General features: G+C 43.3%; 1 protein-coding gene across 1 annotated transcript in view; it reads right to left on the bottom strand.

The window, feature by feature from the left end:
• LOC126462740 (EGFR adapter protein-like) overlaps positions 1-16,133 on the bottom strand; it is a 92,877-nt gene that overhangs the window by 26,958 nt on the left and 49,786 nt on the right. The window contains exon 2 of the mRNA XM_050096096.1: positions 14,134-14,292. Coding sequence (XP_049952053.1) covers positions 14,134-14,168 — 35 coding nt within the window. The 5' untranslated portion in view covers positions 14,169-14,292. The remainder of the gene's footprint in view (positions 1-14,133; positions 14,293-16,133) is intronic.

The following is a 16,133-nucleotide window of genomic DNA, read 5'->3' as shown; positions in this document are numbered from 1 at the left end:
TATTTGGTGGTCTATACAAGAATGGTTTAATGTCTGTATTTGTGTCTTTGTATTCTATGTATGTCAGCTGAAATTTTTCTTCTATATCTAACATGTGTGTCACTTCGTGTTATATTTGTGCTTGTTCTGATGGCTGTCTTAAGATTTCGTTTTCCTCTGATTGTTTACTTGATGTGTGTTGTTCTTTGTTTGTTTGCTCTGGGATGTGTGAGTCCATTACTGTATTTTCTTCTTCTTCATTATTTTGTTCCAATATTTGTTGTACTTGTTGTTTGATGTTTTCTAATTCTGACTGGAGTATCCTGTTATTTTTGATTATTACACGGATCTGATCAGCTAGTCGTTGTTCTGTTAAAAATTTTAATTCTGGGTATCTGGTAATAAATGTTGTGCATACTTACGATCTGTATCCAGTTGTGTTGGTTCCTAAGTTTGTTGCTTGGTAATAACAGAACATTAGGTGTCGGTTAACTTCATCTGACCATCTCATCCTCTGTCTTTGTTTTCCTTCTAGAGCGGTTGCAGGAAGCATATCCTGCAAAACACCTCTATTTGGATTTAAATCCTTTTCCATGTGGCTAGCAGTGTCGTTACCATTGTGGACTGGCATAGGGCTCAGGTGTCGTCCCCAACCATGACAGCGCTTGTCCGAGGCTTCATTAGTTCTGTCCTGAACCAACTAATCACACTAAAAGGGGGGTTAGCCCTATTAGTGGTTTCTTCTTTTCGTCGCCTTTTACGACTGGCAGAATATACCGGAGGCCTATTCTTTTCCAGGGCCTCCACGGGTTTTATTACTATTATTGTTATTATCATTATTATTTTCCTGTATATACTTCTGAGAGGAATCAGATGTGTAATAATTTGTTGGGATTTCTGTCTATTATATGATCAGTCAGTGTAAACAGTGAGTTGTTAGTCATATTTACTTGGTTATTTAGTAGTTGTTTCTTTTCAGCCTTTGTTTTGTATGTATGATAATTTTCCTGTACTGTTAGATGTCTTTTAGATTTTGTGGTTATTTTCTTTCAAATGTTCTGCAAAAGTTGAGCGGCTCATACAATATTTGCATGTTCCTAACACTACAGGAAAATTATCAACAAAGGTTGAAAAGGAACAACTACTGAATGACCAAGTAAATATGACTAACAACTCACTGTTTACAAAGATTGATCATATAATAGACAGAAATCCCAACAAATGATTACACATCTGATTCCTCTCATAAGTACATACAGGAAAATATTATTATTACTATTAAGAATAAATAAATGAATAAAAATAGTAATAAAAGTAAAATAAATAAATTTTATTCAAAAATAAGAAAGAAAGAAATCTCTCTCTCCCTCTAATACATACACACACACACACACACACACACACACACACACACACACACAATTCATAAAACAGTTGAATGCAGAAAACTGAGAATGTTGGTAACACTTAGAAAAAAAATGAATCTCAGTATTATAAAGATGGCAGTTACAGTGATGTGTAACGTAAACAGTGGACTGAAAGTGAACTCTCAGATGTCCACCTGGTTGCCAGATGAGAAAGATCAGTTTGCTTAGAGGCAGTGAATTAGACGTTACCTGTAAGTACCTTTCCATTTCATAAAAAAAGTTAAGGAACTGTTTTTAAATCTATAACCTAGATGTGAAACCATTATCTATGTGTAAAAAGGACAAATCATGGAATATTTCAGGACACCCACTGAAGATGGCTTGTAAAAAAGGCGAAACGCTTCTGGTTGCATAAATAAAAATTAAAATTTCGATGTGCAGCATGCAAAAAAGGCATATTCTTTGAAACAACTGCAAAAAATTTTGTAGTTCGGTTAGCCTTTTTCTGACAGTAATAGTGTATAGATAACTGTATCATCTCTAAAATGTATGAGGTTTTTATTGACGTAAATCCCTTCTCTTTATTAACTTTAAGCCTCGCATGTTACACATGCGAGTGCATTGTAGGCAATGTTGAATATGGTGTCGAGTTGTCTCTTATATGGCGTGGTATTCGGTCACTGCAATTACCGAAGGTTGAAAGCGAGATGCAACTTCGGCACTGCAGCACAATGCTGTTCTGGGCGCTACACACGATGGCCAAGGCCAGACTAGCTGATGCAGCCTGCATAACGCATGACATACAACATGGCGAGAGACGCGGTGTTATACCGCCGGAATAATGCAGCGCGGCTGTGAGGGGAGTGGCGTGCGGTGCACGACGTGAGCAAAGGGCGTAAATAAACCCGGCGCACCCGAGGCAGTGCGGAGTCGGTCGCGTGTAGGGGTACCCCAGGTCAGGACACGAATGTGCTCGCAGTTGCCGGCCGCACGCAGTGTCGAAGTTGTACGCTGGTTTTAAACTTGGTGGTGAAACAAGGTCTTCTCTGCCAGGATGCAATCTTGAAAAGGGCGTGCTTCCATCGTAACACAATGTCAATATAACTTCTTCGTTTCCAACCTCTACCGTTTACGTCTTTCCGGTGTAAGACAAAAACGCGAAAGGCGAACGTAAATACTGACAGTTCTTTCGTAAGTTAGAGAGCTCTCCAACTTTAATCGCGAATTCGGAAGAAACAAAATTCTAGGGAAAAAATATGATAATAGTTTGGTTCCGAACACATTTTTCAGAGCTACATAAAGTACACTACTGGCCATTAACATTCCTACGCCACGAAGATTACGTGTTACAGACGCGAAATTTAACCGACAGGAAGAAGATGCTGTGATATGCAAATGATTAGCATTCACACAAGGTTCGCGCCGGAGGCGACACCTACAACGTGCTGACATGAGGAAAGTTTCCAACAGATTTCTCATACACAAACAGCACTTGACCGGCGTTACCCGGTGAAACGTTGTTGTGATACCTCGTGTAAGGAGGAGAAATGCGTATCATCATGTTTCCGACTTTGATAAAAGGTCGGATTGTAGCCCATCACGATTGCGGTTTATCTTATCGCGATATTGCTGCTCGCATTGGTCGAGATCCAATCACTGTTAGCAGAATATGGAATCGGTGTGTTCAGGAGGGTAATACCGAACGCCTTGCTGGATCCCAACGGCCTCGTATCACTAGCAGTCGAGATGACAGGCGTCTTATCTGCATGGCTGTAACGGATCGTGCAGCCACGTCTCGATCCGTGAGTCAACAGATGGGGACGTTTGCAAGACAACAACCATCTGCACGAACAGTTCGACGACGTTTGCAGCAGCATGGACTATCAGCTCTGAGACCATGGCTGCGGTTACCCTTGACGTGTTTGGCGACATCGCGGTGAACGCACATTGGAAGCGTGTATTCTTCATCGCCATACTGGCGTATTACCCGGCGTGATGGTATGGGGTGTCATTGGTTACACGTCTCGGTCACCTCTTGTTCGCATTGACGGCACTTTGAACAGCGGACGTTACATTTCAGATGTGTTATGACCTGTGGCTCTACCCTTCATTCGATCCCTGCGAAGCCATACATTTCAGCAGGATAATTCATGTCCGTATGTTGCAGATCCTGTACGGGCCTTTCTGGATACATAAAATGTTCGACTGCTGCCCTGGCCAGTACATTCTCCAGATCTCTCACCAATTGAAGAAGTCTGGTCAATGGTAGCCTAGCAACTGGCTCGTCACAATACGACTGTCACTAATCTTGATGAACTGTGGCATCGTGTTGAAGCTGTATGGGCAGCTGTACCTGTACACTCCATCCAAGCTCTGTTTGACTCAATGCCCAGCAGTATCAAGGCCGTTATTACGGCCAGAGGTGGTTGTTCTGGGTACTGATTTCTCAGGATCTATGCACCCAGATTGCTTGAAAACGTAATCACATGTGAGTTCTAGTGTAATATATTTGTCCAATGAATACCCGTTTATCATCTGCATTTCTTCTTGGTGTAGCTATTTTAATGGCCAGTAGTATACTTCGGTTTCTGGCTTTCCATTACAGCAAACTGCGCAGGGATAAGAAAACTTAAACATGTGTGATTTAAAGAGAATGGAATGTTCGAATAACGCAGAAGCCCATTTTAAGACCATGCAAATCAACAGCATTTAGAGAACTATGATTTCGTCTCCTCCAAGTAGCTCTACAGTAAAATGGTCATGTATTCCTTCTATTAATCATTTACAGCTATTTCCTTGCATCAATTTTTCTTATCTTTTGCTGCTTTCACTGTTGTTCCCGCTAGTAAGTGCGTTTCATAGTATATCGTGACATAGGCGTCATTATATGTGATAAGAGCTGCCAACATATTTATTCTTCCTAAATTCTTTCGATTACACGTTCATTTGATGCTTTATCTGTGTAACGGATTTTAAAATTATATAGTTTTCATATCGATAGAGTTTTCTTAACTCGAATATTTTTTTCCATCATGACCTTGAGCAAAACAAGACCGCTTTTTTGTCCATGACGAACACGAACCTGTAGTGTCTCCAGTATACGAACCTGTAGTGTCTCCAGTATACTACGACTACGCGCACTTTGTGTTTTTCAGTACTGAATATGAGATTTCTGTTCTCCAAGTAGAGGCAAGACAAGAATTCATCCCAATATTTTTTTCTCTTTTACTGTTGTAATTGTGCTGACTACGTGGAGCTTTGTTTAATTTGTAGAGCGTGTGCATTATGAATTCTTAGGTGCAGTTTCGTCGCAGTGTTCTGAATTGGTTTCAAATACACGGCGTGAGTTTGCTAGATGTGAACAAACTACATGTCTCAAACTGTAAGGAGCAAAAAGTGTCATATCGCGCCCAGAAAAGTACAGGACTCAACTGAAAAGAGAAAAACTTCAGAAAACGCGACTTAAATAATTGTAAAATGCTTTTATTGAAATAGTATAAGCTACCTTTTAATATAAAGTAAGTATTGTTTCAGTAAATTTCATTATACTTCCGTGCACGTTTCTGTGTTTCACACATAATTTTCAGTGACAAACTAAGAAATGACAGTTTTTTAAAATTAAAACCCACTTGAAGTTGGATAAAAAGTGTTGAACATTGTATTACTTGACCCTGATGGCCTGCCACGAAGACAATCGTGTGGAACATTCCCCACAACTACCACGATGTTCGTAACTTACAACGCCTTATTATCCACGCACCTTCCTCTGGAACGACGGATTTGTCGATGGTTCATCGCACAGGCCATCACGATGCTGGAATTTCTGTCATCCCTCCTACTCACAGATGAAGCTACCTTTAAGAGCGGCGGTATAGTGAACCTTCACAACATACACCTGTGGGCTACAGAGAATCCTCAAGGCATGGTGACAGCAGCTCATCAGCACCGGTTAAGCCACAATGTTGACGGGAATTATTCGAAACCGCCTCTTTAGGGTGAAGCTAAAACATTAGTACAGTCAAATCATTTCCGCTTGACATCAATTGGAAGATTCAGTGGCAAGCCCTGGTCTTCAGCGATGAAAGCAGATGCAGCCTACATCGTTTGTGCATACGATAGATACCTTGTGGGCCCTGCCTCGAAGAGTTCATTCGCCCGAGACGCTTTGGTCCCATCTCAGGACTTTAAGTCTGAGCTGCGATAAGCTACAGATCACGTTCGACTCTGGTGTTTCTGGAGTGGACGCTAACCAGCGCTCGGTATGTGCAGAATGTTATTAGACCCGTTGTTTAGGAGTTCTTGTAATAGGAAAACGATGTGTTGTTCCAACAGGATAACGCTCGCCCACATACCGCCGGTGAAACTCAACGTGGTCTCCAGGACGTATAACGGTTTCCTTGGCCAGCACGATCCTAGTACTTTCCTCTATTGTACCACGTGTGGGATTTGATCGGAAGAGAAGTGATTCGGGCGACTCGGCAACCAACAACTCCTACAGAACTACTTGAAAAGTCGAGCAAGCGTGGTGCAACGTACCCAGGACAGTATTCACCATCGGTACGATCGACTGGATGCCGAAGTCAGAGCCAGCATTGCCAGCTATGGAAGCTACACCACGTACAAATACGGGTATTTCAGCATGAAGTGATACGTGGTACCTCAGAACTACTTTTGCTTTTTATCTGTAAATACACTCCTGGAAATGGAAAAAAGAACACATTGACACCGGTGTGTCAGACCCACCATACTTGCTCCGGACACTGCGAGAGGGCTGTACAAGCAATGATCACACGCACGGCACAGCGGACACACCAGGAACCGCGGTGTTGGCCGTCGAATGGCGCTAGCTGCGCAGCATTTGTGCACCGCCGCCGTCAGTGTCAGCCAGTTTGCCGTGGCATACGGAGCTCCATCGCAGTCTTTAACACTGGTAGCATGCCGCGACAGCGTGGACGTGAACCGTATGTGCAGTTGACGGACTTTGAGCGAGGGCGTATAGTGGGCATGCGGGAGGCCGGGTGGACGTACCGCCGAATTGCTCAACACGTGGGGCGTGAGGTCTCCACAGTACATCGATGTTGTCGCCAGTGGTCGGCGGAAGGTGCACGTACCCGTCGACCTGGGACCGGACCGCAGCGACGCACGGATGCACGCCAAGACCGTAGGATCCTACGCAGTGCCGTAGGGGACCGCACCGCCACTTCCCAGCAAATTAGTGACACTGTTGCTCCTGGGGTATCGGCGAGGACCATTCGCAACCGTCTCCATGAAGCTGGGCTACGGTCCCGCACACCGTTAGGCCGTCTTCCGCTCACGCCCCAACATCGTGCAGCCCGCCTCCAGTGGTGTCGCGACAGGCGTGAATGGAGGGACGAATGGAGACGTGTCGTCTTCAGCGATGAGAGTCGCTTCTGCCTTGGTGCCAATGATGGTCGTATGCGTGTTTGGCGCCGTGCAGGTGAGCGCCACAATCAGGACTGCATACGACCGAGGCACACAGGGCCAACACCCGGCATCATGGTGTGGGGAGCGATCTCCTACACTGGCCGTACACCACTGGTGATCGTCGAGGGGACACTGAATAGTGCACGGTACATCCAAACCGTCATCGAACCCATCGTTCTACCATTCCTAGACCGGCAAGGGAACTTGCTGTTCCAACAGGACAATGCACGTCCGCATGTATCCCGTGCCACCCAACGTGCTCTAGAAGGTGTAAGTCAACTACCCTGGCCAGCAAGATCTCCGGATCTGTCCCCCATTGAGCATGTTTGGGACTGGATGAAGCGTCGTCTCACGCGGTCTGCACGTCCAGCACGAACGCTGGTCCAACTGAGGCGCCAGGTGGAAATGGCATGGCAAGCTGTTCCACAGGACTACATTCAGCATCTCTACGATCGTCTCCATGGGAGAATAGCAGCCTGCATTGCTGCGAAAGGTGGATATACACTGTACTAGTGCCGACATTGTGCATGCTCTGTTGCCTGTGTCTATGTGCCTGTGGTTCTGTCAGTGTGATCATGTGATGTATCTGACCCCAGGAATGTGTCAATAAAGTTTCCCCTTCCTGGGACAATGAATTCACGGTGTTCTTATTTCAATTTCCAGGAGTGTATAATCATTTCATGTACCTGATATGCACTCTTGCAATAATAAATGTTCAGCGATTTGGGAACCTCTAAAAGCGTTTATTAACTTTTTTTCAGCAGTATGTACATGGTGTGTGTGTTAATGTGGGAGATTATCTTGAGCACTATATTTAGTAAAAGGCAGTATCTTCAGAAATATATTTATTTCCAAGCAAGCATTGACATCGACCACATGCTTGTCCAAACAACCCGAAGATGATATTGTACTCTACTAGTCTCTCGAGGTCTGTGTTTCACTTCATACCAGTCATTAGTTAATCTAAGGGAGGGATGCTGTGTGCAGCTTATGACTTTGAATGGTGCATACTTCGCTTTGTCTTATCATATTTTAACTCTGGAACCTATTTCCTTAAACAATAAATGGGGGAACAATGTGGTAAATGGCTACACAAAGGTGAAAAAACGCTTAAAATCCTCAGTAGGCTAGTCAATGTACTAGAATAACTGTCATTAATTCACCCCACGAATTCGATCCGGGTCTGGCTCACTTCTCTGCCTCGTAGAATAGCGCGTTGCACTGTGAGATACATGGACAGGTCGATAGATCAGTCATCTACGCTTTGAATATAAAAAAGTTTGCTTTAGTGTCAGTGTCTGGGCAGGAATTCTGGGTGATTTATAGGGCGAAATATTTTACCCAACGACCCATCACGAGCCGGTTATCATCAATGCCTGCATGACAAATGAACTGTGCTATATGAAAATGTTATCGTTGCAGAAAAGTGCTGTGGATAGGTAAAATAATGTGAACTGTGGTAGTAATTGGATGGTTGTGTTTCACGATCAATAACGCAGGTAAGGCAGGCGTCACGCTGGACTTTGCGTCTTCAGTATAGACTAGGCGCAGTGCAGTTGGTTTACGAGTAGTGCACACTTCGTATTTGCGTTCAGAGACCGAGGTCGATGTGCAATGAAAGACCTAACAGAGTTGCGAAGAGGGCAGATTGTGGGGACTCGATTAGCAGGAGCATCAGTAACCGAGACAGCCCACTTACTGAATGTTTCAAAAGCAACTGTTTCAATAGTCATGACAGCCTACACAAAACATGTAAAGACATCATCGTGTAAACGTAATAGTGGGCGAAAGTCAAAACCAAGTGACAGGGATTGTCGTTTGCTGACACGAACTGTGTCAAAACAATGCAAAACTACAGCAGCTAAATTGGCTGCTGCATCTTCGAGATCCCATTCCTATCGACAGTCCGCCTAGAACTCTATAAAGCGACTATTCATGGACGAGCTGCTATGCCGAAACCATTGGTGATGACAACCAACGCAAAAACGGCTTAAAACATGGTGTCAGGAGCGTAAATCCGGGACAGCTGATCAATGGGAACACCCCATATGGTGCGAGTCAACATCGGGCCAGGTTTACATCTGGAGAACGCCAAAAGAAGCTTACAATACTGATTACCTGATTCGAACAGTTAATCATGGAGGTGGAAGTGTGATTGTACGGGCAGCCACATCATGGTATCTGATGGTCCCATCAGTACTCTCAGAGGCCCTGTTACAGCCGACGATTATGTGAATGTTTTAGGAGATCAAGTGCACCATATGATTCAAATGTTTCTCAACAATGATGCCTTATTTCAGAACGATAATGGATCAATTCACACAGCCAGGACGGCCTAGAGCATGCAACTGAACTGCAGCGTCTTCTCTGACCAGCACAGTCCCTGGACTTCAACATTATCGAACCCCTGTAGCGCAGAGTCCGGAGCAGATTTCCGCCGCCCTCGTCTCTAAAGGAGTTGGATGCTCTGATCGAAGAGTGGCTTAATATTCCGCTGGAGACTACACAATCATTACATGCCAGTATTCCGAGAATAATCGCAGCTTTTTTACGGGAAAATTGGGGTTCAACCCCTTGTTAATAAACCATTCACAAGTAAGTACAGGTGTTCACATTATTTTGCCTATCCCCTGTAGGTGGTTAATGCAGCTGCCATTGACCAATTACATTTATGGCCTTGGATATGTCACAGAATTGGTGTATTCTACACTCATATATAACATGTACAGTTTACAAGAGCATGTGATGGGCATGTGAGCAATCAGAGAGCCGCCAGTGTGTTCACACAAGTTCGTTATACAGCTGAAGTTCTGTGTGATGTGTAATACGGAGTGTTAACGAAGTTGAACAACAACTGTAGTCTTAATAGACAAATGTACAGCGTAAGACAGCATGGCCCATAACTCGTTATTTATTTCTGTATATATGTTTATAGCATTTTCTCTAGCTTTGGCCAGCACTATTTCTTAGTATACTGAACATTTGTTTTAAACACCACGGGGGAAGTATATCTAGTTGTATATGCAGGAAAATATTGGACCTAGCACGCAGCCCTGTGGTGTTCCACAATATAGTATACCTCAGTCCCACTCATATGTTACATAGTGGGCCAAGTTCCTGCTTTTAGACTGCCGTCCTCTCCCTTAATGATGACAGAGCGCCCATTGGATTTTATCACACATTCGTCTACTGTCTGCCTCTTTCTGAGTTTCTGCGATGGAAAATGTGTGTCTGAAAAGCTTTTCAGTGTTGGTAAAAAATCGTGGTGAGTTTACCCTTGCTTTCCAGTGATAACACATTGAAACCATGTGTCTTTTACAGTGTAAAAGCTAATTTGTGATGATTTGTGGCAGACAACGTATACATTAAGAGAAATTTTTACGTTTACTGTCACGAAGCTGCTAAAGTATTTATTGTGCTCCAACTAGTTTCGACAATATGTGTTAATCTACGGAAAGTTAATATTTTGGTATTCTGTCTACCACATGTCCATATTTTTACACCATTTATAAACTCTGTCAGGCGATGGCATGCTTTCGATTCTAGATACAACGCAATAAATATTTTAGCAGCTTTGGGGTGGTATTCATAAATATGTCTTTAAGAAAAGCTGTGGTCAACCTACAGAATAATATATGTAATTTTAAAGAGGGGAAACATTTACTTTGAACAAAAATATAAATTCTCTGAACTGTTTAATCACGAACAAGCTAGACAGGGGACCACTCGTGAAGCATGACCCATGGCCTTTATCTTAAAACCTGACGAGTTTTGGAACATGATACTACTAAGTGTCTGTAAAGGCAACCTTACATACTGCCCCTCCCTAACAAAGATTCATTTAAAAAATTGTGTTTCAACATGAGGATATTTCCAAGCCTGTTAAGCACAAAAAATTATTCATTTGTACAAAAATCTAATGGTTCAGATGGCTATAAGCACTATGGGACTTAACATCTGAGGTCATCAGTCCCCTACACTTAGAACTACTGAAACCTAACCAACCTAAGGACATCACACACATCCATGCCCGAGGCCGGATTCGGACCTGCGACCATAGCAGCAGCGCGGTTCTGCATTGGAGTGCCTAGAACCGCTCGGCCACAGCGGCCGGCTAATTTGTACAAGTAATTTACTCACCTTACCCCCACGAACCATGGACCTTGCCGTTGGTGGGGAGGCTTGCGTGCCTCGGCGATACTGATGGCCGTACCGTAGGTGCAACCACAACGGAGGGATATCTGTTGAGAGGCCAGACAAACGTGTGGTTCTTGAAGATGGGCAGCAGCCTTTTCAGTAGTTGCAGGGGCAACAGTTTGGGTGATTGACTGATCTGGCCTTGCAACACTAACCAAAACGGCCTTGCTGTGCTGGTACTGCGAACGGCTGAAAGCAAGGGGAAACTACAGCCATAATTTTTCCCGAGGACATGCAGCTTTACTGTATGGTTTAATGATGATGGCGACCTTTTGGGTAAAATATTCCGGAGGTGAAATAGTCCCCCATTCGGATCTCCGGGCGGGGACTACTCAAGAGGACGTCATTATCAGGAGAAAGAAAACTGGCGTTCTACTAATCGGAGCGTGGAATGTCAGATCCCTTAATCGGGCAGGTAGATTACAAAATTTAAAAAGGGAAATGGATAGGTTGAAGTTGGATATAGTGGTAATTAGTGAAGTTCGGTGGCAGGAGGAACAAAACTTTTAGTCAGGTGAATACAGGGTTATAAATACAAAATCAAATAGGGGTAATGGAGTGTAGCCATGTATGGAAGTGAAACATTGACGATAAATAGTTTGGACAAGAAGAGAATAGAAGCTTTCGAAATGTGGTGGTACAGAAGAATGCTGAAGATTCGATGGGTAGATCACGCAACTAATGAGGTATTGAATAGAATTGGGTAGAAGAGGAGTTTGTGACACAACTTGACAAGAAGAAGGGACCGGTTGGTAGGGCATGTTCTGAGGCATCGAGGGATCACAAATTTAACATTGGAGGGCAGCGTGGAGGGTAAAAATCGTAGAGGGAGACCAAGAGATGAATACACGAAGCAGATTCAGAAGGATGTAGGTTGCAGTAAGTACTGGGAGATGAAGAAGCTTGCACAGGATAGAGTAGCATGGAGAGCTGCATCAAACCAGTCTCAGGACTGAAGACAACAACAACAAATTTACTCTCATGCCTGTTAGCAGCTAATGACAGGGGTTCAAGTCTGATATTAAACGTTCCGGTTTGATTCTCTCCACTACCAACAGTTTTTAAGGTTCTGTATATCAATTGGTAAAAACGGAACCATTAAAATATATTCTCTGTCTAGCTGTCTGTCAGTCCGTCTGTTAAGATCCTATCCCAGGAATACGTGCAGGTATTGATATTTACGTCAAGCAGTAAGGTTTATGATCACTTTTAATTCAGTTCAGTCAATAGATACATTTATGTCATATAATTCGATACCCACAAACACACTAACACCTGTGGATGAAGTATCTGTACCCCTAATCATGTTTGCACATAAACCTCAGAACGTTAGTCGCAGACTTGTCCGGTTCTTTTTCCTTTCATTTAAATTCACTGTTTCTTAATAAACAGGGAAGTTACCGTAATTACACTGAAATATAATTTTAAATAAAAATTAATTTCCCTGTTTTCAATTATTGATCATATTAAATAAATCAAAATTTGGTACAGACATTTCAAATTTATTATTGTGAAACGAAAATATTTTATATAAATAAATAATAATAGTCATTCTCTAGATATAAAATAGTATTTTCCCTTCCATTTGGCATTTTGCACTTCAGTACTACATTTCAATTAATTACAACAAGATCTTAAAGCTGTTAGTAACTGAAATTAAAAAGATGTTATTTTTATGAAAATATTAGCAACTAAAATATGAACCGATGATAAACTTAAAAGCGATCGAAAATCCGACCATCAGAGAATATTTCTCTTTTTTCTGGCAGTTGGTTATAGTAATTTGAGAAATTGATGTCCAGGCACTGAATACAGTTGCCAGTATGAAGAAGATCAAAGAGTATCACCCTCTTTTTCTCTGTCCCTCCCGGCCACTCCATCTGTCCCCTCTCTCTCTTTCTTGAATATTGGATCACTCTTACGAAAGTATCAGCATGTGAAAATTCATAATATTAAAATTTCATTGTGTGTCGACGTACCCACGTGATCGTGCATATCTCTGACTACTACTTAACACCTCATGACTCTTTAGCCAACTTAAGGGCCCAGTTCATCAAGCAATGCAATCACTTTGTACCATCATACATTATTCTTTTGTCTTACGTACTATTTTCTGCCTCACGGTAACCATTGACGTCGGGGTTGAAGACTGAATCCAGTCCCGCCGCTAGCAACATCTTCAGAACACTGTTCTATGTAATTCTGTTTTTTTATCAGAAGGGTTCAAAATTCTATTTTTCCGGGTGCTTAGCTTCATATCGTGTACCATACATTACGTGAGTGTTCATCTACAAGACGGGCCGCACTACATCAACTATTCATTAGCTTTATAGAATTACTTGCTAATCTAACAAGAATAATAATTTTTTTTTGGGGGGGGGGGGGTGTCATAAGTCCTCCGACTGATTTGATGCGATCCAGCACGAATTTCTCTCTGTGCTAATACTTCATCTCAGAGTAGGAGTTGCAACGTACGTCCTCAAGTATGTCCTGGATCCAATCTCTGTCTTCCTCTACAGTTGTTAGCCTCTACAGCTCCCTATAATACCACGGATTTCTTTCCTTTTTTTTTCATTCCGTCATGTCTTAACATGTTCTATTATCCTCCTCCTTGTCAGTGTTTTCCACATATCCCTTTCCTCTCCGATTCTGTGCAGAACCTCTTCATTTCTTACCTTATCAGCCCACCTAATTTTCGTCTGTAGCACCACATCTCAAATGCTACGATTCTCTTCTGTTTCGGTTTTCCCATAGTTCATGTTTCACTATCATACAATGCCGTGCTCCAGACGTACAGTCTCAGAAATTTCTTCCTCAAATTAAGGACAGCGTTTGATACTAGTAGGTTCCTCTTGCCCAGGAATGCCCTTTTTGCCCGTGTTAGTCTGCATTTGATGTCTGATGTCCGATTGTTTCCTTCAAAAATACGTCAGTGAAATTTTCGTTGCGCTCGAAATTTTATCCATTGTCACCGAAATTTTCAATTCAAGTAGTTTTACCACAGGACTTTTCCTTTCCTTGAAAATATTTTTTGAGCACTTGAGTCAAGAGATGAGGGTTAGTTGTGTAGTTTAAGATAGTTCTTCACCAGAGATGTATGTACCGATTTGGTGTGAAGTGAGAGAATATTGCGAGAAAGTCTTACCTGGGCATGCCGGTGCGGAACCAGGGCTCCCTCATCTCCAGGGGCTGGTGCCTCGGCGAGGTGGCGGGCGTCCCCTTGTCCGGCGTGCAGTCCGCATGGCAGGGGCAGACGCTACCGCTGCGGGAAGTCGCACACGGCCGCTTCGGCGAAGACGTCACGCTGTGAAAGGTGGAGTACTGCAGTTAGCGGGCGCGTAGTGCTCTCACTACCACGAAGAATCAAAGTTTTGACTATCACGTCTAAGAAATAAAGCTATGTAATCGATTATTTGTTTGCTTGCAGTCATATATCTTTTAAATCTGGCTTAAATTGGAGCGAATGGAAACCGACACAAGCGAACGGGCATTCGCAGACAATTCGACAATGCTGACTACCACTTGCTTGTGTCTACGAGCACGCGTGCACGCTAGAGCAACGGAAGTGAAACGGGACAAATAGCGTAGCTTATGGAGTCTAAGTTACAGTCTTTTGCCGCTAATGATCGGCACCCAGGATACAACACATATACGAGGGGCGTTCAGAAAGTAATCTCCGATCGGTCGCGAAATGGAAACGACTATGAAAATCCGATGAAGCTTTGCACAGATGTGTTGGATAGTGTCTCTAGTATAGCCCCAGTTAGCATCACGTCGCTCTTCTCATTTCTGAGTTCGCAGTGAGTGCGTAAAGATGTCTAGAAAATAGTGTCTGCCGCCAAGTACGAGGGCCTGGTGAGAAATTTCGCCTGAAGCTATGCAGCTAACATTACATAACTGTCGTGCTGTTTCGTCTTCACGACAATTCTCAGCCGCATTCTGCAGGGGCAATGAAGATGCTCCTGCATCGTTTTCAAATGGAAATGTTAGATTACCCACAATACAGTCCGCAATTGTCTCCCCCTGAGTTTCATCTCTGGTCACATGAACCGCTGTCTTTGAAGACAACATTTTGACACAGACAACGAGGTGTAGGCCAGCGTGGAGAATTGGCGGAAAGCACTGGCGGCTGCCTTCTATGATGAGGCTATTGAAAAGTTGGTACAACGCTATGACAAAAGTCTAAGTCAGAACGGCGACTACGTAGAGAAGTAGCTGAAAGGTGTAGCTAATTGTTACAAGTAAAACATTTCTGATGTTCACTGTGGTTTCAATTTGGCAATCAATCGGATCTTACTTTCTGAACAGGCCTCGTATAAGGGGCAGTCGAATGAAAACGAGTCATAAGGAAACAAGGAAGTACACTCTCTATTAATTCTTAAGCAGTCTCCAGAACTCCTAATACATTCATTCAACTGTGAGACAACATGGTCAGTGCACTGATGAAAAAATGTTTGCAGAAGCCTACGGAACCACGATTCAACTCAGGCGTGCATCTCTTCGTCCGAAGTAAACCGACAGCTACGAATGTGTTCCTTCAGGGCTCCAAAAATATGAAACTCGCACGGGAAGAGATCGGAATTGTATGGAGGATGCATAGGGGGCGTCCCAGTGAAACTTCTGTACTTCACTCGAAACATCCATAGCAAAATATGAGCCACTATTTTGAGGGTACGTTGTCTCCCAATGCGATTTCCATATTTTTGAAGCCCTGAAGAAAGACATCCATGGTTCTGTGGAGTCTGATCGTCTGGTTAGATGTCTGCCTATTACACATTACGACCCTCTTCAACTATCGGCAGTCTGTCGGTCAACAGACGAGGTCGGCCTGTACACTTTTGTGCTGTACGTGTCCCTTCACGTTTCCACTTCACTATCACATCGGAATCTGTGGACCTAGTGATGTTTAGGAGTGTGGAAATCTCGCGTATAGACGTATGACACAAGTGACTTGCAATCACCTGACCACGTTCGAAGTCCATTAGTTTCCGCGGAGCGCCTCATTCTGCTCCCTCACGATGTCTAATGACTACTGAGGTCGTTGATATGGAGTACCTGGCAGCAGGTGGCAGACGTATTAGGGGTGTCCGGATACTTTTGGTCACGTAGTGTATGTTCAGCCGCAGCATGAACGTGGAGACAATG

Source organism: Schistocerca serialis, chromosome 1 (genome assembly GCF_023864345.2).
Source record: "Schistocerca serialis cubense isolate TAMUIC-IGC-003099 chromosome 1, iqSchSeri2.2, whole genome shotgun sequence".
NCBI lineage: Eukaryota > Metazoa > Arthropoda > Insecta > Orthoptera > Acrididae > Schistocerca > Schistocerca serialis.
This window is presented reverse-complemented; position numbering and strand designations above follow the sequence as displayed.